This window comes from Notothenia coriiceps, unplaced genomic scaffold (assembly GCF_000735185.1).
Source record: "Notothenia coriiceps isolate Sejong01 unplaced genomic scaffold, NC01 NC01_scaffold00000493, whole genome shotgun sequence".
NCBI lineage: Eukaryota > Metazoa > Chordata > Actinopteri > Perciformes > Nototheniidae > Notothenia > Notothenia coriiceps.
In genome coordinates this window covers 126,153-149,012 of record NW_011333194.1, presented here as the reverse complement: position 1 = coordinate 149,012, position 22,860 = coordinate 126,153, and the positions used below count along the sequence as shown (strand labels likewise).

Sequence of the window (22,860 nt, the reverse complement as noted above, 5' to 3'; positions counted from 1 at the left end):
GACCCTCTGTCCTTTGACCCCCTGTCCTTTGACCCTCTGTCCTTTGACCCTCTGTCCTTAGACCCTCACGTCGTACAAGGAAACACTTCCAGAGAAAACCCACAGTTTAACGGGGAAAATGGAAGAAACCTCAGGGAGAGCAACAGAGGAGGGATCCCTCTCCCAGGACGGACAGACGTGCAATAGATGCCGTGTGTAAACCGATTAATTCTGTGATAAAACAATGTATCACCCTCTCAAAGTCATTAAAAGAAAGGAAAGGCTTGATCTTTGGTAAAAATTTGCAGCTGACAAAAGCTGGATTTTACAACAGAATTCATCTGTTTATCCAATTTAAAATCCCGATCAATCTGTACACCAAGATTTGTAACATTGGGTTTTATATATGGGACCAGAGAATCAAGCACAAGTGGGGCATTTTGGCCACCAATTTGAAAAGTTCAAGACCATCCAGGCACTTTATTTAACCAAAGTCAACACGTTCTAGACTATTTTTACTCTTGATTTCAAATGAATTATACAGTCTTAAAACCAGATGGGAGAGAGCATCTTAATAGAAGATTTAACTATAGCCCTTCTCCTGATTTAGGTTGTTGCTGATTAGCTGGCACTTGTTTCTAATGTCTTTATTTATCAAATGGTTTTGCTTTTATTGATGTTCTCTTTATTTGCTCTATGTGGAGCACTATGTAACTTGTTTGTTAAAAGTTATGTTCAAATAAAGATGATTATGATATTATCAGTGACATACAGAAAATGTGTGTTTTCTGGATCTGGGGCAAAAGAAAGGAATCCATCTACTGGAATCCCGAAGCATCAGTTGTGCTATGCAGTCATCATTTATGAAGAAAATAATTAAGAATAAATTGTATTGATCTGTTCTGTTTTCATGCCATATTCCAACCAAACAAGCTTGAAAATATGTTGCTTTAATATCTTGTTTTTTGTGTGGACTACAGGAAAAGTAGTTTGCAATAACTAACCTTTGTTTATTTTTTTCGAGTTTGAATCAAGTGTTTTTAATTTGAGTTTTGCATGATCTGCCGCCTGATATTTTCATGGTCTTCTGGTTTTGATGCTTTTGGTCCCTAAATGAAGTGATACTGAATTGTTCTGTTTCATAAACTGTTTCTGTGTAAGCTACCTCTACATTTACTGTACTATTCCTGGTAGTATAATGGAAAGTGTTATTGAAAGTATAATGCATCTTCATGAAAAAAACCAAAGATGCATTATACTTTCAATAACACTTTACTTCCAGAAAATGGTGCAACCACAAGGAGGTTGACCAATCTTTGGAGGTGAATTCCCAACCAGAGATAAAGCTAAAGCGTGCTACATTGGAAGTCACCCAACATTCAAAATGATTACTACTGGGGGGGATATCCTGTCGTCGTCATGATGAAAATAGAATTATGTTCATTAAAATGTGTGTTCATGGATCAATGAACTTTGAAGAAGTATAGTTCAAAATGTGGATAATTAGTGTTTTTATTCATCTGGTGTTAGTTTAATCACTGTTCAAAAAATATGTCCTCTTTAACCTAGCTACATTATTGATAATATTTGAATGCTCTTGCTGGTATTTACATTCCAGCGCTTTGATTCAATGTATTTGAGTGATTTATCATTCTGATGGTCTTATTGTCACTGGGGCCTTCTCTTTACGTTGCACTTGTGTATACCTGTTTTATTTTTACCCTGATTATGTGCAGAAAGAGTGTCATTGTCCTTAGGTTTAATTATCTTACAACCTACTCCAATTCACGCTGTAAGAATGACACCACAAATGAGAAAAAAATCAAGCTTGTTGTAAGAGCTTACATTAGGATCAGATGACAAGTAAAGAGGATTACTTATTATGCATATCTTATTGTGGTGAGAAAAGTTACAGTGTGACTGAAACAAACAAAACAAGATGAGATCTTTTGTCAAATTTCCTCTGAGATAAACCTTATGCAATCCGTTTCATAATATCAAAAAATCTGCATAAATTCCTCTTCACCCGAAAGCTGGTGGTTTGCACCTACCTCTTTGTGGTGTGGGTGATAGTTTCACTTTGGCATATCAGTGGGCAGCAGGAGAGTGTAGACGGTTCTTTGTACGGTTAATTTGCACAGCTGAGGCCAGAGGTTGTCAGTTTTACAATAAGTTAAGCAGGGTTCAAAGCTCACTCTGTAATGCATTACTATAATTGATCTCCGTCATACAGTTTCTTACTGCAGTTAACCTATATCCCCCTATATTTGTCAGCCAATCTGTTCAAATAAACTGCAGTTGCTTTTTACTTATAGTTGTATCAATGATATAGTATTCAAAAGTACGGAATTATTAGTGTTAACAATGTATTGCGCCAAATTGTTATGCATAGTTGAAATGAAAAGCTTCTTTTAAACATCATTGCTGTGAAGAAGCAACCACATGTCATGTATGTTAATATTACATCGATTTCAATCACTTATTAATTTAGATTACAATAATGCATTTTTACACTACACAAACATATTGGGTTTTGGCTGAAAAATGTGAAGGAGGGGAAAAGAATAAAAGTTCTTAAAAGTGTCCCACAGGGATCTCTATTAGTCCCCTTTTGACTTGTGCTTTAACCATTATTTATTTTCTACCTGAACATTGTAATGTCAGTCTTTAAGTTCGGAACAAATACTTGTATGTGTGCAACCATAAGACAAATCTTCTTCAGGTTACAGACTCTTTATGAGGACCTCCAAATGTCTTATCCAAAGTTTGTGGCAAACTCTGAAAGAAAAACATTTTTGAATTTCAATACCCTTTATCCACAGATGTCAATGCCATACATGTGAACAAATACTGTACATGCAGAAGACATCAGCATATACTGTACCTGTGTTTTCCTTTATAAGGCATTGCTAGCTGCTACCTTGCATGTTTGCTAACTGCTTTTTTGACTGGATCGACATTTTCTGATGTTGTATATACGCACTTTCAGGTCTCTGAAATAAATAAAGGTGATACAAAAAAGTGTTTTACTTATAATAAAATGCTGCCATAATTAGTCAATCAAGATACAAAAAAACACACCGACACACACTTGGAGGAGTTAGGACTTATAGAAACTGTAAAATAACACACTTAGGGTCAGTGGGTGGGTCATGGTTTTATGAACAAGCTGACTTCCTCTCAGAAAGAGAAAATGCTGAGTGCTTCTTGAGCTGTCATAAAACATCAGGAAATGAGGAAGGCTTGTATAAGGGGAAGGGCTTCCCTCATTTTCTCAACCCCCCCCCCCTCGTGTATTTCCCTCATACAGTAATTTTAAATTTCCATTGTGACGTGTACGGTTTACTCTCAGTCTATTTTCAGTCTCATTCATCGTGGTTTCAGGCCTCTGTTTAGTTTTGTTTGAGACTTCCTCAATAACAGCACTATAGAGATTGCTTCCCTTATTAGGCTTGTGGTAAATTAGATATATTTTCATCACGTTACATACACAAGTTTCCTGCTAATTTCCGTAAAACGGTCTCGATAAAAGGGTTACTAAGCTATCGTATATTAATATGTCAAATGTGATATTTGAAAATACTAATAATGGGATCAAATGTGTAGCAAATGTTTCAGAAACAATTAAAACAGTTATTGTCTGTCCACCTTGGTTGTGCTTACCTGTTATAATGCAAATCAATTGATAAAATGAAAATAGCACAGCAACTAGAAAAAAAAGCTTTTATGGGTAAAACTCAAAAGTGAATTATTGAATAAAAAGGTTAATGAAAAAGATCTACAAACCATAGTGCACCGAGATTAAATAAAAAATCATTAAAAAAAGATATATCTGCAACTTCTGTGGTTCCTTGTAATAGGAAATATAAAAAATATAGAATGTATAAATAAGTTAAATTCAAGGCAGGGACCCTTACTCTTATTTCTTTTTTAATCATAGAGATTTTTTTGAAGAAACCAGTGCTACAAGCATTTAAGGAACTGTTATTTCATTTAATAAAAAGACAACAGCATGATATTTCATTTTACATTCTCATATTAATGCTATGTTTAAATTCAGAGACAATTCAGTTGCACTGGAAGGTGCCTTTTTTCTCCTCTTTTTCTTTACAAGTTGCAACATAAACTCTGCCTTTTAGAAGAAAAATGAGGAAGAAAGAACCTGCACATTAAACAGATCAAAGATAACAAAATAGACATGAAATACACATATATTTGTTTCTGTTCTAATAGAATACATTTGAGACAGCAGTAACATCCAAGGTGATAGAGTTGAGAAAATGGTCAAGACAGGGACATTTAGCTGTGAAGGAGAACAAAAGACAGCTGCACACAGTTTATTTATGACAACAACACATTTTGATCCGGCGTGTGACCTGTTATAAACTCCCCATGATTTATATTTAGTTTGGATCTCTTTTAAGAAAGGGCGAGGGTGTTTGAGGAGGGTGGCCCAATTCACTGCTGGCCGTGACTCTTTTGTAGGGCTTCATACTTTTAAACGTGTTTGTTCATCTATATATTAGAAGACATTACGCATACACCTGAAGGTTTTTCGCCAATATTTTATGTTTCAGTACCAAGGGTTTTAAACAAATTACACAGGTAGATGTTAATTTAATTTCTTAATACAAATAAAAAAACATATTTATTGAATGAATACATCAAATAAAGTTGATGGGATTTGATTCCTCTCCCAAAAATAAGTGCCATCTAACTGGAAAGAAATGTACATGTAATAGTATAAAATTATGAAATGAAGACCCCAGACATAAGACATCTAAACAAATGTAAAGTAGGGTTTGATTTGTGTTTTTGTTTGTTCTACTTTGACAGTAACAAAATAGTTTTCACAATAATCTGCTGCTCACTAAGTGCTCACCTCAAATTCAGGTTGAAGAAATAATATCCATATAAGATTTTGCAACATCACAATTACTTGAGAAGCGTAGCATGTTCCAATCTACAATTTACAAAAACATATTCATAAAATAGACATACACCTTAGATTATTCAATGTGAGATGAGGTGTAAAAAAGGTAATTGTTCATGTTTGTGGTATAAAAATATAGAAATGTATTATTTAGTATTTTAGATGTTTTGAAACTTGTATAGAGGGGACTTTAAAGGTCTTTAGGGGCATGCAACTATCCGTGCTTGCAACAAATAAGAAGAGTGAGAAGGAGTTGGACCAAAGGTGACATAAAAGATGGAGTCATCACAGAAACTCATAGTTGAAAGGAAGGTTTCAGTTCCTCACAGACAACGACAGACAAGGCCTTTTTAAAGTTTTGTCTGTAGATCTTCAGTAAATAGCTCTTAACCATAAACTCATTTTAAATAAGAAGCTGGTAACACTAATCATACAGTTAAATAATGCTAAAAATACATTATTTAGAGACAGCTCTACAAGAGCCTTGATTAACCTCTATAATAGTCCCCATTTCATCCCGACGGACAAAAACATCTAAGGAGGACAGCTGCACAATCAAAAAGGAAAAGATAGCTTTAGATATTTTCTGTTGGGTCACCACCAGCTGGGTCTTATTTGTTTAGACAGCTTGATGTTTGAAGTCTTGGGTCCTTTTTGCGCAACATGTATTGGCTACATAGGATTCTATTCCTATAAAAGTTGCAGTCATTTCAGTGAAAGGTAGATGCGCTTAGGGTTGAGTTTTGCCATCTCCAACTTGATTTAGTGAGTCCCTCTCTAAACCGGTAAAATGTATGCAGCTATCACGCTCTTCGTCTTCATGTGCCTGTCTGCCACCACCAATGCAGATCACCACCATCATCCTTGTCGTAAGAATTTTACAGTTTCATCTTTTTGGTTATTTTTCTTATTCTTCTTAGTTGCTCGTATGTTATGTAGCTTTCAAGATCACCACATTTCCTATGTGCCTTAAGAGTAAAAAAGGCCATGGTTATTTAAGATTAAAAAAGTATCTTATCTATTGTTTCTTAGGACCTAACTGACACTGTTTTCTTTCAGATGCACCCAATATGACAGGATTCATGTCCGTGGTGAGTTTTTTTTAAAAATGTGTCTTTAAAGGCCTGTTGTTCTTGTAGCACTTTATTTTAAAGCATTTTAAAGACATTGCTTTTAACCCTTTCTCTCTGACTGTCTGTTCCTGAATCACACCAGCTTGCCCTTAAGGGGGATATAAAGGGGTACGGTGCGTTCACCTACGATTCAATGGGCAAGAAACTACGGTTCAGGTCAAACGAGAGCCACCCCATGAACACATCAGTAGGATTGGATCTGCTGATGTTCTTCGACGAGGTAACTAGTTTCTCCCTTTAAAGAAAAGCTTACTTGATGTTGTGTTGCGCCTTTGATGTCTGAATCTGTACCAATGTGCGTCAGGGGATACTCTACGAGATTGACAGCAAAAACAAGAGCTGTGAGAAAAAGACACTGCATTGCACCATGCACCCCCTGGACGTCCCTGATGATGCTACGTTCATGTCTACGGCCAACGGTGGAAGTCCAACCATTGAAGGGGAGGGATTGAAAGTCACTACCTGGACTGGTTCAACGGCGGACATGAAGGGTGAGAGAAATACTTTAAAATGATACGTAGACTAATCTGTCTTTTTTACAGAGGTCATAAAGACATGTTTTCTCTCTTTTTCAGGCCACTACTCCATGTCTGTAACCATGGGTTGTCTGCCTGTGTGGAGCTTCTTCTTCCACGAGTCCTCATCATTCTTTGTCAGGTTGGTGAAATGTTTTAGGGAAATAAAAACCCTCTAGTATCGTTTATCGGCACACGCTTTAATGAATGTCCTTCGAAAAAACCTCCAAGTCATTTTTCATTTCTTTCCAACAGCCTGACAGAGGTTGAAAATGAGATCAAGGATCCTGACCAGCTCCTGGTGCCGTCCTATTGTCTGGCCGTGCCTTTGGAGGAGACACCTGAAGGGACCGTCAATAGTTTCCTCAACGAGTTCATGTAGATGAAGCCTCGCCAGCAAAAAAACAAACCCCTATCCAAGTGTGGCCCGCCAGAGCTTTAGACCTTTTCTCTGCTTTTCATGTGTGACTCTACTTTTGCGTGTTCAACACCGCCCTACATCAAGTCTGTTTCTGTCACATCTTCCAATCCCCTGTATGTCTCTTAATGGATCATCCTGTATACATACACTTTGATGTAAAAGAAAAAGAATATGTCATGGATTATAGAAAAAGTCGTAATTACTAACAGTTTGGTCGCTTTTCAAGTTGCTACTGCTTACAAAACCTGTAAAATATGATTAATGGAACAATAAAATGTCAAAGCTGTCAAACGTGTGAAGAGACATGATTTTTCATCCATGATTATTTTCTTATGAAGTGTTTTTTAATTGATTTTGTGCAACTTTATAACAAGCAGGTTTCACTTCAAGAAACAGCAAACCATATAAGGGCTCTCTCCAGATGTATCCACTAGGGGGTTCTGGGTAAAAAACAGAGAATTTAACCCCAATTGACTTCCTGTTCCTTTAACTCACTACCCTATTACCAGAAACATCCATTAAGGAAAGTGTACTGCAAATTATTAATTACGTTATTTCCATACTTCCACTAGCAGTAAACACAATATTATCAATAAGCATCTCATAGCACAACTTTGGTAAGAGCTGACTGTCTCCAATAGAGTCCAACAAATAGCCTTTAAATAACTAGAGTAAATAAAAGTTATCCGTATCACTAGGTCGCAATATTAAGACTTTTCTAGTCTGGAGGCCAGTCTACATTGTTCAAGTATGGATGTTCATACAGTTTCAAGATGGTCATAGTAGCTACCTAAAACTACCCAACCAAAATATAACAATAAAGAAAAATTGAAATGCTCATGTCCAGTGCCTTCTATAGCAAATTTTTAGTGATTTATAGAATTTTTTAAGGAAAACCAGTACTAACATTACTAGAGCTATTTATATAATCCAACTAAACTTACATACAATGTCAAATATTGGAGTTAAACCTTTTAAAAGATTAATTTCCTGCAATGGTTTGCTTTGTTTGTGAATGTAGCTGAACCATTTCATAAAAACATATATTGGTGTCATTATCTGTAAAGATTAGAAAATATGTATCTGGGCAACTTCGAATTCTATAGCCTATATATTAATTCAGACAAAGAAAATGATAAGTCTTATAAATACAAATAAATAAAAAATAGAAATATTTTAAACTTGTTCTGAGACATTTGTGCTGAAACTCATAGATGTGATGTGCAATATAAATAAAATGGACAATGCCTGTCAAACATCTCATGGTTAACTACCTTAAAACAGAAGTAAGGATATTTTTTTTCAACCAAAGATAATGTATGTATTACAGCAATCATTTATTTTAGCTGTTTGTTATGCATTCAGTCTTTAAACAAAATAAGTCCCCACCAGGCAACTGAGCACAAATCTTACAGAGACAGGAATGTATGTCTGTCAAATTATCAGTTTATCAGCCCAGCATTTCTACATATATAATATGTGACTCCACTTTAAGGTAGGCCTAAATGTATTTATCTTATCACGACATCTCTTTAAATTACATGTGAAATAAGATGTGTATCTACATGTTTACATGCAATATTAATTGATGGTATGTAAATCTAGGTAGTTCCAGTATGTCTCCATCCAGATTAATCTCAGACTTTGTTGGTTTTTGTTTTAAATTGATATTTTCCTACACATTGAGACAGTAAGCTTTGGAAACTTGAGAAAAGTTAGAAGCAGTGTTTGAATGCAGACAGACTGTCTCCTCTCACCTGCACGTCCCAGACTTACCGACAGGTGGTGTGTGTGCGCTACATGCATAACAACGAAAATACAAACTGTACCTTGCTAGGTTAGCCACCGAGGAGCTTCTCAACGTTAGCTAGCAAATACAACTCTTATTCTGGAGTTTTGGGAAATGACAGTTTGTGCAAGAAATTAAAGAAAGTCTTCTCTTTGCAAAGTCCGAAACGTTTGGATTTTTTGGTTTGAATCCGTCTTTGATTTAAACGAGGTAAGTAAGTTGTAAAATGGCGGATAGCTAGCTAACGTTAGCATTATGGAGTTTGTCATTGATCCTGCTGTAATGGCTTGCTGACCAGGGCCTTAACACATGTGTTTAAGTGTGTGTTAACACACATTCATCATACAATACCAGAATACATTAAAATTAACGTGATTATTGAAGTCAAGTTAGCATTCCAGCTAGTGTTTGCTAAATAGTGGTCCCGTTAGCCAGCTAGTTACAGCTAATGCTAGGCAAGTTAGCAACTGATCTGAACATGTATCACAATCCCAGTCAAGTAAAGCCTAGTTCTGAGTTAGTAGCTCGGTGCGAATAGTAAAGAAGGGGGTCTGAAGGCTGCTAACAGGATAATGTATTGGCCAATATCACATTGAGTGAGGTTAGCTCGTATTAGCCAGCGAGCTGCTCGGCCGTCGTACAGATACGGGGCTCGTCAGGAAGCGATCAGGGAATCACAGACCAGCTCGGGATGAAACATCTGTAGGTGCGTTTGTAGTTCGGAAGTATCAACACTGGCTGTCAGAGATGTGTCAGAAATAACTTGGTTTTTATTCGAAGTAACATTGGAGTTATTTTTTTTCAATGACTTGGACTAAATGCCCATGAGGATATTGCATTTCTTGTCTTAAAAAGTAACGATCGTTATTGAGGGACTTGAACCCAGCACGCATTCCTATTTATGGTCATGAGATCCAGAGTCAGCCCCCCGTCTTTTCAGAACAGGACAGTCATGTTGTGTTGACATGGGCATTTTGGGATTGCCCGTCACAGTTTTAATGTGCCAGTGTTGTGTAAACACGCCCCCACAGGTTTCCCTTCTATCACAGTATTTCCTGATGTAACGGAGTACATTTACTCGAATAATTTCCTTCTTTTTTTAATGTCCCCCTTTATTCAAGAAAATGTAAATGTACATCAAACATTATTACACACAAAACATTGACATCAGGGGTACACAGGTGCATATTCAGAGTAAAATATATATAGAAAGAAAGATATAAAGAAATTATTTATAAAAACGAAAGGTAACATTTCAATTACATTATTTATCTAATACAAATTTGGTTTTGATTACCTTCTTATTTTATTTGACTTATTTTTTTGTACTTGTACTTTATCTAATTATTCAATTTATGCTACTTTATACCTTTTCTTTACCTAACTTTAAAGGGAAAATATTGTACTTTATTCGCAACTTTATTCCTACTAGAGCTTTATTAACCTTTCAGTTTTAGACTACAACAAGCAAATTATGATATCTTATAATAATACATTAAGCTACCGAGCATTATAAAATGAATGACCAACTGCTTCATTAAAGTGATGTACATATTTTTTACACCTGTAATAATAATTGTCTAGTAATATTATAAGGTCATAAATAAATGGTCCATTCTGCTTAATGAATACTTTTGCTTTTGGCTACTTATAGTATATATTGATACTGAAACTGAAATAAAGATCTGAAGGCATCCTCCACCACAGGATTAAATGTTGAATTAGAAGTTGGGGACAATTAACAAGAACACCGTTATGTTCATGAAAATATTTTACAATCAACTGTATGCCTAGAGGAAAGCAGTCACTTGCATACATAGGGATTTTTTTCTTGAGTAGCGAGACTGCTGTTTCATGTCACTGCCAGGCTGGTGCATCACGGGTCATTTGTATTTCTGACAATATAAACAAACATGTTCTCTTCTTCCTTGGTCCTGAGTATTACACTCAGTCTTAAATCCGAGACCTGTATCAGATGTACTGATTTGTATGTGAGGTACTGCAGCCAGGGTCGGTGTCCTCATTCATCAACTAACTCCTCTCATCGATCTTTTTTCCAGGTGCAGATTCCTTCTTGCTTGGTGTACAGCGCAGCAGAAGCACTCAGTCCAGCAGATCCAGAAAATGTTAAAGAAATGATAGCAGCGCAGGAATTGCACACAGACTTTCAATTTTCTCAGTAAGCAGTGCATCATTGGATATATATTCCTAAATCAAAAATGTATTTGAATGTTTCTTATTTGTTTGTATGCATGTACACTGTCATGTAAAGCTACAAAAACTATAAAAAAAAATCTGTTTAGTGATTTTAATTACTCTGTTGTTCACAGAGAGGCAGAATCTCAGTGGTCCTCAGATACTGACTTTGAGGATCCTGATGGCAAAGATGCAAAGACAGCAAAGGGCATGGTATGTTTCTTCTTCTTTCTATGGTTTTGGTCTTCACTTCACACCTTTAACATATCTGTCTGTCTAATTCGGGTCACAGAGACTCTTGAGCCAAGCGCAACATGCATTCGGGGGAAAGGCATGAAAAACCCTGGCCCAGATCCCAAGACTAACAGTGTAGAATTAAATGGATGTTCTGCAGAAGCTGTGATTTAGACTGATCAGGAACTCCCACAACTCCCAGTAAACTGATGAGCTTTTCAGTCTACACAAACATATGAATTGAGAGTTCTGATAACACAATAACAAACTTTCATCTCTGATTTGACATTTGATCCATAACAGGCAGCCAAGAAGGGGAAGAAGGCGCCCGGAGATAAGGCCAAAGGTGGGGGGGCAAGGAAGGCCCCCGGTGCTGGCAGGGTGAACGGCCATCATCAGGAGAACGGGATGGAGAACATGACGCTGTTCGAGGTGGTGAAAATGGGGAAAAGTGCCACACAGGTGCGTAAATACGAGTATGGAGAATAGAGGATGTCTTGTACTGTGGTTTCTTCTTATCTTCTAATGTTGTTAACATATTGTTTTCACACGGGTGGTAGCTGCAGGCTCCCTTTTTTAAATGTAATTGTATTAGGGCTAGTGATGGGAAGATCTTATTCTGTATCGGAATCAAAAACACTCTCAATAATAGATATATGTGACTTTATATCATTGGGATAATAAGAAAATAACTGTCTGGTTTATTTTCCAGTCTGTTGTTGATGACTGGATCGAGGCATACAAACAGGACAGGGATGTTGCTCTCTTGGACTTAATCAACTTCTTCATTCAGTGCTCTGGTTGTAAAGGTAAGTGTCTGACAGGATGAGTCTAGATGTGTAGCAGGTTCGGTGGCTTGAACGACAAAATGAATATGCTGAACTTGTTTTGGTTTGATTCCTTCCACAGGGGCTGTGAGTGGAGAGATGTTCAGAAATATGCAGAACTCTGAAATCATCCGAAAAATGACAGAGGAGTTTGACGAGGTGAAGCAGGCTTTGTTTCATTCACTCTATTACAGTAATCAGATTTCTAGCATGTTGAAGATATAAAGTGAAATGAATCTGATCATCTATCTGCTCTCATCCAACAGGACAGCGGTGACTATCCGTTAACGATGTCAGGGCCACAGTGGAAGAAGTTCAGGATAAGCTTCTGTGACTTCATTGCAGTTCTGGTGCGTCAGTGCCAGTACAGCATCATTTACGATGAGTATATGATGGACACCATTATTTCACTGCTCACCGGCCTGTCTGACTCTCAGGTCCGGGCCTTCAGACACACAAGCACACTCGGAGGTTGGTCTTAATGTTTCAATCCACTCAAATGCATTTTGGTTTGCACGCTGTAATTGCATAGAAGTTGTTTTCCTTCCTGAATTTTGTGGTGTTCTGCAGCGATGAAGTTGATGACCGCCTTGGTGAACGTCGCTCTCAACCTGAGCATCAATATGGACAACACGCAGAGACAGTATGAAGCGGAGAGGAACAAGGTCATTGCAAAGAGAGCCAATGACAGGCTGGAGCTCCTGTTACAGAAGCGTAAAGAGGTGAGAAGAAATATAAACATACAAACATTTCACATGAAATTATATGTTATGCTTCCCATAGCTAAAATACCTCTTCTTACAGAGCTTTTAGTCATACCTTTTAGTATTTCGTCATTGAGGGTTCAGAAGCCACACAATCTTTTTTGTTTGTCTATTTTCATGCAATTATTCTAAAAAGTATCCCTTTTTGTTTTTCTTTCAGCTTCAAGAAAATCAAGATGAAATCGAGAACATGATGAATGCAATTTTTAAAGGAGTGTTTGTTCACAGATATCGGTAAGTGATTATTGATTTACTAACACACTGTATACTGACTGGGATTTCACTGAGGAGCCTGTCACGATAGTCCAACAGGAACCTTGCAGTGTTCACTGCTGGCGTTTGGCGCCCTCTAGTGGGAAATAAATGTTAACACTATTAAAAGCCCTTACGATTTAAAGGTCCCATGACATGGCCATTTCTACTGATCATAATTCCATTGTTGAGGTCTAGTAGAATAGATTTATATTGTGCAATTTTCCAAACTCACATTGGTTTCTCATACAGCGTCTCTGTATAGTATGTGTATTCACTCTCTGTCCTAAACGGCTTGTTGGAGCTCCTGCGGATTGGTCCATTTGGGTCGTCGTTACGCCACTTATGGCGCGTTTCCACTGCAGCGCGGAGCCCGGTATAAGAGGGTTGTGACGTCAGCGGCCCGTTAAAGGTTGCTTTTCCACTTGGCCTAGTACCAGGAAGATAAATCTCCAACTGTGTTAGAGTTTTACTCGCTACAGGGTGTACTTTGAGGGTTTGTGACTTTGCAGACCGTTTACATGCATAAAAACCTTCATAACACACATGGGGACAGGTAATAACCGGAAAAGCATGACATGGGACCTTTAAGTCAAAGCTTTTACAGCTTGGAACAATTGTCTTTTCATAATGGGATTTTATAATATATGAATGACTAATTAAATAAAATATGTTGTGCTTTGCCAGTGATTCCATTGCTGAGATCCGAGCTATTTGTATTGAGGAGATTGGAATGTGGATGAAGCTGTACAGCGACGCCTTCCTTAACGACAGCTACCTGAAGTATGTTGGCTGGACAATGCATGACAAGGTGAGCTCACAGACTGCCTCTGTTTTGTGAATAAACTAATAATCTTTACTGAAGCAAAGCTGATTAAGTGACAAAAAACTGTCCACATAAATCGTCACAATTTAGACCAACTTCAAATCTCAGTTTAAATCAAACTAACCAATCCTGTCTTTCAATAGATGTTAGAGTACAAGCCACACATAGTCCTCCTTGTTTAAATATTTTTACTGTGAAAAGCAGCTAATGATTGGATTATTTTTCTTTTGAGACTGTAGTAACATTAGAAATGTCTCTGTTTCCTCTCTCTTATCTCTTTGTTCTGCACCAGTGGTGCTCGTGTGTTTTCAGTTGTTTTAGGATAAGTCTATGATATGATTTGTTTACAATCCAAATCATAAAGAGAAATGCATCAATATCAGCAGAAACAGTAGACAAAGACTACAAATTATGTCTATATACTGTATCAACATTTGATACATAATTTTGACTTTTAGCATTGAAAAAAGCAAGTCACCCTATTTTGTTTGGGGCTAAAAAGTAATAAACATTTTTAATTAGGTTTATGGTAAAGTAACATTTGAGTTTTCACAACAAAATAGGGTAGATATTTATGTATTTCTCCTGTCACTCCAGCAAGGGGAAGTGCGCCTGAAGTGTGTGAGCGCCCTGCAGGGCCTGTTCTACAGCCGGGAGCTGGGTGCCCGACTGGAGCTCTTCACAAGTCGCTTCAAGGTGAGCCAGCAGGAGCACCACCTCAGTGCCAGTTAGTCTTAAACACTATGAAAAATGTGGGGAATTGAGAGGCTTTACACTTCACTTGTTGCATCTTCATATGCAGATAACTTCAGATTACCCTTGCAAGATATGACAACTAATGTTTCGGTTAAGATTTTGTAACAACAGTTACTCTCATTGACAGGACCGCATCGTGTCTATGACTCTGGACAAGGAATATGATGTTGCAGTGCAAGCCATTAAACTTCTGACTCTGGTCCTGCAGTGAGTAACCTCCTTTCCTCCTGAATGGCATTCTGCATGTAATCTTGGTTAATGAATAAGAATAATGTGGCAATACGCATTAAAGTAAACATGGCAAATCTCACTACAAATTGGGATTCAACATATGTGGCTCAAGGAAGGGGTTATTATTTTTGAATTTGTAATACAGTAGCTGAGTGTAAAATGGGGAGGATATTACATTTTTGATGGTTTGAATATTCATGTTTTTTCCCTAATATTTTAAACAAATCATTTACACATTTACCTAGTCTTATCTCTGATGGCTAGCCTCCATTAGTAATACAGTATGTATTTGTTCTAACAGGAGTAGTGATGAGGTTCTGACAGCAGAGGATTGTGAGAGCGTTTATCATCTGGTTTACTCAGCACATCGACCCATCGCTGTTTCAGCAGGAGAATTTCTCTTCAAGAAGTAAGTGTTTTTTGAAACAATTGAACCGTTAATTTGTGGTTACATAAGACATTTATTATATATTAAACTATTTAGGTGTCAGGGGTGTTGCAGAAGTCTGGTTCATAATCTGCTTCAAATTAAATAAGCTAACTTTGGATTCCAAATTTTCTCTTGTTCCGCAGCAAAAACACATGTTGAAGACTAACAAATTGTTCTGTCCGTTAAGTTGACTTTGTATGATAACCTTAAATATACTTAGTAAGTAGAAAAGATGTATTAGGAGTTATGTTGAATCCATCAAACAACCCCTTCAACAGAGCATCTTAAAAAGGTATCCTTACAGTGTGTCCCCTAGGATGGAGCCATAGCAGCGGTGCTAAGGCACGTGGGCCCAGCAGAATGTGAGCGCGGAGCGCTGCGCCGCCGCTATTTGTATATAGGGGAAACACTGCCTTATAGAAATTGCATTGCAGAATCCATGTGGAATGTCCATGTAACCTCTAGCTTTACAATCAATTAGCAGTCAAACAGTGGAAAGCTAATTTGTTATTATTTTAATATCAAAACTAATTGGAAAACCTGTGAAATAAAAAAAACTGGCGATGTAACTCTTTGTCCTTATGTGTGTGACACCCCATGTATTATCTCTCCTCAAAGTGACTGAAGGCAGAGCAGATGTTTATTCCACCTTCACAATACATTTTCAATAAGCCTTGTTTTTGTTATTCAAGGCTCTTCAGCCACCGTGGCCCTGAGGAGGAGGGATTACCCAGGAGGGGCAGGCAGAGCCTCAATGGAGGCCTTATCAAAACTACTGTGTTCTTCTTCTTGGAGAGCGAGGTAACTAGCCTCTGTTCATCTAAAGAACACTTTGATTCTACTGTTCAGATCTTATTTTTAGTTTTCTGTGAGATAAGATCATTACAATTCCATAAATGAAATGGTTTCCCGAAAACAAGGAATCTACTTTATGTTTTTATTTGATTTAATAACATTTAACCATTTTATGTGTTACAGCTCCATGAGCACGGGGCTTACCTGGTGGATAGCCTGTGGGAGTGTGGCTCCGAGCTGCTGAAGGACTGGGAGACGATGATCAGCCTGCTGCTGGACGAGCCCGCGGCAGGAGAGGAGGGTAAACATCCCCTTTTTTTAAATAAGCGGCTCAGATTTATCTTTGGTTGTTGTAGTAATTTGCGTGAGTCTTTTAACGATATTAACTGTCTACGTCTGCCATCTTTAGCACTGACTGATGGCCAGGAGACGGCCCTGGTGGAGATCATGCTCTGTGCCATCCGGCAGGCCTGTGAGTGCCACCCTCCTGTCGGCAGAAGCACAGGGAAGAGGGTGAGTGTGTGGTCATCAGGCTCCACATAGAGAGGGTTGATGGTTGAATGATTTCATGTTATTTACATTGTTGGATTTATGTGCATTGAAAAGGTCCTGACTGCGAAGGAGAAGAAAACGCAGCTGGATGATCGGACACGGATCACAGAGATGTTTGCAGTCGCGCTGCCTCTGTTGTTGGCAAAGGTGATTACTTTTATCACGCACTGAATCAAACAGAGAACAAAGGCTGGTTTGATTCTTAACCATTTTACTTTTTATCTCTTTTAGTACTGTGTTGATATCGATAAGGTGACCAATTTGCTACAAATACCAAAGTACTTTGATCTTGACATCTACACAACTGGCCGTCTGGAAAAGGTTTGTCAGTCTCTACATTTGTTCTTCATTGTGCAATTTGTAAATAGCATGCGGCATCAGGTAAACATGTGTTTTCGTATTCTCGTGAAGCATTTGGATGCCTTGCTGCGGCAAATCTGGGAGGTCCAGGATAAGCACACAGACATAGAGGTCCTGGAGGCCTGCTCTACCACCTACCACTATCTCTCCAACGAAGAGTTCACCATCTTCAACCGCGTGAACATCGCCCGCTCCCAGCTGCTCGACGAGCTGGTGGACAAGTTTAACAGACTGCTGGAGGACTTCCTGCAGGAGGTGGGGGCTGTTGGAGTTTTCCTTTGTGTGGATAGCATGAAAGAATGTTCACAGGCGACTCCGATACAATGAATGTCAGGGTTTGACAAGGTTTGACCTCTTGTTTGTCAGGGTGAAGAACCAGATGAGGATGATGCCTACCAGGTTCTATCCACACTCAAGAAGATCAGCGCTTTCCACAAGTAAAGAACATGTTAACATTTTCAGATACACTATCCGCCATCTTAGGTCAATTTTGGTTTTATTTTAAGCGGGAAGATGTAACTAATGGCATTTGTGTGAACTATGAACTACATATTAACTGTGTATAATTTGTTTTCTTTTTGTTTCCAGTGCACATGACCTCTCTAAGTGGGATCTCTTCACCAGCATCTACCGGCTGCTGAACACCGGTCTGCAGAACGGGGATATGCCTGAGCAGGTAACAGCAGACTCACTTTGTCAGAAACTTCTCCCATAATGTCAACCAACATGTTCAGTCAATTAGTGCAAATATAGTACATGCACTTATATTAGTATCCAGGTTACAGTGGGTTTCCTCCAGTAAGCCAATTTCGTACACTTCTTTTGAACAAGGGACTTGGTTTCTGTTATCAGAGGATCACGGGAACTGGTTTCTAATGAAAATGACATGACATACAGGGAAAGTAACAAATAATAAAATAAATAGTACGGTAAATATGAAAGAACGTAGTGAAGTTTGGGTGAGGGAGGAATAATCGACTTGCATCACTGATTGATATTAAGGTTACTACCATAGACTGTATATGGTTACTACTCTGTATGTAAATGATTGTATCTGAGTAATCTGGTTATTTAAGTAAATAAATGGCTCTTCTGATGTGCTTTCCTCCTTTCCCCACAGATTGTGATTCACTCATTGCAGTGCACACATTACATCATTCTGTGGCACCTAGCAAAGGTTTCAGACGGCAGCTCAATAAAGGTATTCACATATTTTTCACATAGCACTTATTTTGTCTATTGTCATGACAAATATAGCTACCATTTACCATAGATTATTTAAATTGCATTCTACTATGGGGCAACTGTCACTACACTACATTTTTACTACTACTATTGATTCTGATTTAAAAAGGTTGAATTATTTATTTGATATGCAAAGTGTACATAAGGTATTATGTGCATGGCTCTTGCAGACATAATGAGTTTCAGAGTACTATTTACACATCTTGTCAAACTCGCAAAATGCATAAAGAAAGCTTAGTGTTTTCATCTTAAGGCACTCACTGACAGCTAAAGGTTTCAGTAAGTAGCAAACATGAGTTTATATGAAGTCCAGCTGGTAAAACTACGATACTGACTTACTGTGTTTTATCTTGTGTTTTCGACTGCTAAAAAGAATCGAACACTAATCAATACTAACTGAATATCTGTTCCTTTTAGGGTGACATGGTGACCTTGAGCAAGCAAATGAGAGCTTTCTGCTTAATGTGTCAGCGTTACCTAAACGGCATCAACAACGCAGTTAAAGAGCAGGTGGGTTATGCTGGAAGGACGGCTCTTTTATTCATGATTTTTCTACATTGCCACTCATGACTTGAACATGTTCATCAATGCTTAAGTGTTGTGTTTATTTCAGGCCTTCACCATTCTATGTGATCTCCTACTGATCTTCAGTCACCAAATTATGTCTTCAGGCCGGGAACAACTGGAGCCTCTGGTCTTTATGCCAGACTCCTCTCTGCATGCTGATCTGCTCAACTTCATCCTAGATCAAGTGTTCATTGATCAGGATGATGACAACAACAGCACAGGTCAGAGTCGCTCAGCATTGCCGGACAGAAGTGTGAAGAGTGACAAAGCATGGACTACTACTGATTGTTTTTATTTATTATTTTGTATTTTCCAGATGGACAGCAGGATGATGAAGCCAGTAAAATCGAGGCTCTGCACAAGAGAAGAAACCTTCTAGCTGCCTACTGTAAATTAATCACTTTCAATGTGGTGGAAATGAACAGCGGCGCAGACGTATTCAAACAGTACATGAGGGTAGGTTTTATATCATTTTAATTGAGTTGTAAATATTCCTCCTACCCTGCTCTCCTTGCTAACCGCATTCTTTTCCTTTTTCCTCAGTATTATAATGACTACGGAGATATCATCAAGGAGACGATGAGTAAAACAAGACAAATCGACAAGATACAATGTGCAAAGACACTTGTATTGAGCCTACAAACGGTAAGAGTGGAGACTCTCTGACATAAGTAATCTATTGTTGCCTTGCTTATTTTTCTTTATGGAACACATCAGTAGATGCCAGCAAGCGAAAATAAAAGATGAAGTATTTACCGACTTTGATGGTAATTTAAAAGGCATCAGTTATACAAAAGCTTGATCCAGTGTACCACGTAAACACAGGAAGATGATGGTCTTTGGAAAGGTTAAAAGAAGTGTATTTCTGTGGTTTTCTTTTATAGTTATTCAATGAGATGTTGTCTGAACTTGGCTTCAATGTCGACCGCTCAACATCAGCCTTCTGTGGCATAAAAGAGCTCGCCCGACGCTTCTCCTTGACTTTTGGCTTGGACCAGGTGAAGACCAGGGAGGCTATTGCCATGTTGCATAAGTAAGTAACCATCCTGAGACGAGGCCTAATGCTTTACAGCTTTACAATCCAGTTCTTACTATGACAGCCGGTTTGAATGAGCAAGGCAAATCATTATTTCCCTCTGTGTTTCAGGGATGGAATTGAGTTTGCTTTTAAGGAACCGAGTCCCCAAGGACCAGGGAGTCCACCTCTCAATCTCTCTTTCTTGGATGTCCTGAGCGAGTTCTCCAGCAAACTGCTTCGGCAGGACAAGAGAACAGTGTAAGTTTGTGTGTCTGATAGTGTTAAGCATGAAGCTGAGGAGTTTTCTCACAAGTTCCTGAGTGTGACTGTTGCATTTTGTCACTTGTACAGTCACACATACCTGGAGCGCTTCATGACGGTTCAGATGGCCCTGCAGCGAGAGGACTGTTGGCTGCCCCTCATCTCCTACAGGAACTCCCTGCAGGCCAGAGGGGACGATGACACCATGTCTGTCCTCAGTGGGATTAGCAGTCGGGGGTCCACCAGGAGCAAGAAGGCCAAGCCAGCCACTGCTAGCAAACGGAAATGTCCTGAAGGTGGGCGACTTTTGGAATCATTATAATTAGTCATATAAGTTACTTCCTGAACTATTAGAGATGGAGTTGACACAGAAAGTAATGTCACAAACACCCACACACAAACAACATGACATTTGTGTGGAAGATGAAGTAAGACCCAAAACCTGTAAAACCTGCAAGTCCAAAATCAGCTGTGTAGGAAAAACCTTAAAAACAAGATTTTTACAACCAGAATGTCCCATATTTAGGGCAGTTTGAGAAAATGTAAATTATTCTAAGTTTATTTAATAGTCAATGTTTTTTTATGAACATACAATGTTTGTGTATGCAAATTATCAAGTTCAATTATAGTTTAAAGAAAGGGGTCCAACTTTTAAAACAATCATATGTATATATAGAGCCTGTGACCTAAGTTTTTCACTGCCATATCTACACTGTAGCTAATGTGCAAATGACAATAAAGCCTTGAATTGAATTGAATCCAACAAGAAAAATGCAATTAGTGCATCTCTATGTAAACCCCAAAGTGCCCCCCTTTGCAGAAACGATATTAGTTTGTCATTACCGTTGCTAAATAGCAAATACATAGACACAAAGTTGTAAATGCTTGGGTGTTTTTTACCCCTTTTTAAATTGAAACGCATGCTAAATTATTTTCTGTAGCAGAAGAGAGCAGCTGCAGCAGCAGTGATGCAGTCTGGATGAACCGTGAGCAGAACGCACAGACGCCAGTGATGATGCATTCGCCAGTGATGATGCATTCGCCCCACCTCACCTCCACCGTGCTGAGGGATCCAAAGAAGATGAGGCCAGAAGACAGCTACACCGGCGCTTACAGCATGCCGACAGAGCAGCTTCCCCATCAGCCTGTGCCTCTCCAGCAGCAGCAGCAGCCACATCACCATCATCAGGCTGCCATGGATTACAAGTAAGAAAACACTTAATTTACCTTGAAGTGAATATTGCAAATGTTGCTTTTGTTAAACTATGGGATTTAAGAAGTCGTGTTAAATAATGAACACACTGTACCCACAGCACACAGGTTACTTGGATGTTGACACAGAGGCAACAAGCTGAGGCCCATCAGCAGCAAGAGCGGGTCAGCATGCAATACGCCAAGATGAGGAACCACATGCAGCAAGCAATGTAAGATGGCACCCCTCTTCAGAGTATACAAGGTCGCATTCACAACAGCCTTTTATAGTCCGGTTGATTCGAACCCTGGTGCGTTTCACCGCTTGGTGCGGTTCGTTTGGGTCGGTGTGAACGCAGTCNTAGCCCAATATCACAAATGTTACATTTGTCTCAGTGGACTTCACAGTTTGTACAGAATATCAGTATGACAATACGACACCCTCTGTCCTTAGACCCTCAGTGAGGGTCTAAGGACAGAGGGTGTCGTATTGTCATACTGATATTCTGTACAAACTGTGAAGTCCACTGAGACAAATGTAACATTTGTGATATTGGGCTATATAAATAAACATTGATTGATTGATTGATATCACAACTAAACTTGACTACTGTAATGCCCTCTAAGTTGGAGTTAGCCAGGCTTCCATCTCCCACTTACAGCTAGTTCAAAATGCTGCTGCTCGCCTTTTCACGAGAACACGCAAGCGCAAGCACATTACACCTGTACTGGCATCTCTACACCGGCTTCCAATAAAGTCGAGTCGATTTAACATTTTTTATTGTTTGCCTACAAAGCCCTAAATGGTTTGGCCCCACCTTACCTGGCAGAACTCCTACAACCTTATACATCCTCACGGTCACTGAGGTCTGCTGACAGATTCCTCCTTGTGGTCCACGGGGCCTTTGCTGTAGCAGCTCCCAGGCTCTGGAACCCCGATCAGACTTGATCCCACTTTGCCTGTTTTTAAATCTCGTTTAAAGACTCACTTATTCTCCCGTGCTTTTGCAGACTACGTATAAGACTTAACAGTCTGTGCTTTTAAATAGTTTTTTTTTAGTTTCTTGTCTTTTATATTGTTTTTTCATCATGTATGAGAGTTTTTTCAGTTTGTGGCCATAAGTATGGTTTTATTGTGTCGTGTTTTTGCATTTGTTTTTTGTCCGAGTGGTTTTGTGTAAATGTATGTATGCTGCTTTTATATATATATTTATTGATGTACCACTCTGTTATGCTATATAAATAAAGTTGGATTGGATTGGAAATAAATAGATGCATACGTAAAAAACAGGGGGATAAGAATTGCCTTCATGTCAAGAACTCTGAAAAAACACCTACTTCCAATAATGACAGTCAGGGATGATAACAGTTGTGATAAGAGGAAACTTTAAAACTTTTTTTTGTTTAGTGATATTCAGTGAAACTGTGGCAGTCATTACTAATGTCCATCATGAGATTTCTCAAATATTCCCTTAAGATGCGCAGTCAAAACGTTTCCCTGTTGAAAAAAAGTTTCAGATTTCAGACATCCCACTTTCACCGTCATGACCATGTGATGACACTCCACAGGAAGAAGGCAATTTAT

The 22,860-nt window shown here is 38.5% G+C and overlaps 2 protein-coding genes across 3 annotated transcripts; both read left to right on the top strand.

The window, feature by feature from the left end:
• The first annotated feature begins 5,627 nt into the window (after window positions 1-5,627).
• epd (ependymin) lies at window positions 5,628-7,272 on the top strand. The gene is made up of 6 exons (XM_010781647.1): window positions 5,628-5,781; window positions 5,972-6,003; window positions 6,128-6,265; window positions 6,350-6,536; window positions 6,621-6,702; window positions 6,816-7,272. The coding sequence occupies exons 1-6, from the start codon at window positions 5,703-5,705 to the stop codon at window positions 6,940-6,942; spliced, it is 645 nt and encodes a 214-aa protein (XP_010779949.1). The 5' UTR covers window positions 5,628-5,702; the 3' UTR covers window positions 6,943-7,272.
• Window positions 7,273-8,798: 1,526 nt separating this feature from the next.
• On the top strand, window positions 8,799-21,512 carry stag2a (STAG2 cohesin complex component a). Of its 2 annotated transcripts, none has more exons than XM_010781638.1 (31): window positions 8,799-8,980; window positions 10,831-10,949; window positions 11,101-11,179; window positions 11,504-11,662; window positions 11,913-12,009; window positions 12,110-12,186; window positions 12,294-12,498; window positions 12,598-12,749; window positions 12,952-13,025; window positions 13,731-13,854; window positions 14,467-14,565; window positions 14,753-14,832; window positions 15,158-15,265; window positions 15,979-16,087; window positions 16,265-16,382; window positions 16,491-16,594; window positions 16,688-16,780; window positions 16,865-16,954; window positions 17,045-17,248; window positions 17,360-17,430; window positions 17,582-17,669; window positions 18,114-18,194; window positions 18,656-18,748; window positions 18,852-19,026; window positions 19,122-19,261; window positions 19,349-19,450; window positions 19,690-19,838; window positions 19,953-20,081; window positions 20,175-20,380; window positions 21,029-21,290; window positions 21,398-21,512. In XM_010781638.1, exons 2-31 carry the CDS (start codon window positions 10,906-10,908, stop codon window positions 21,510-21,512), a joined length of 3,627 nt encoding a protein of 1,208 aa, XP_010779940.1. In that variant the 5' UTR covers window positions 8,799-8,980; window positions 10,831-10,905. The 2 variants fall into 2 exon arrangements, with proteins under 2 accessions (XP_010779940.1, XP_010779933.1); XM_010781631.1 differs by having other exon boundaries at window positions 21,026-21,290.
• The last annotated feature ends 1,348 nt before the right edge of the window (window positions 21,513-22,860 follow it).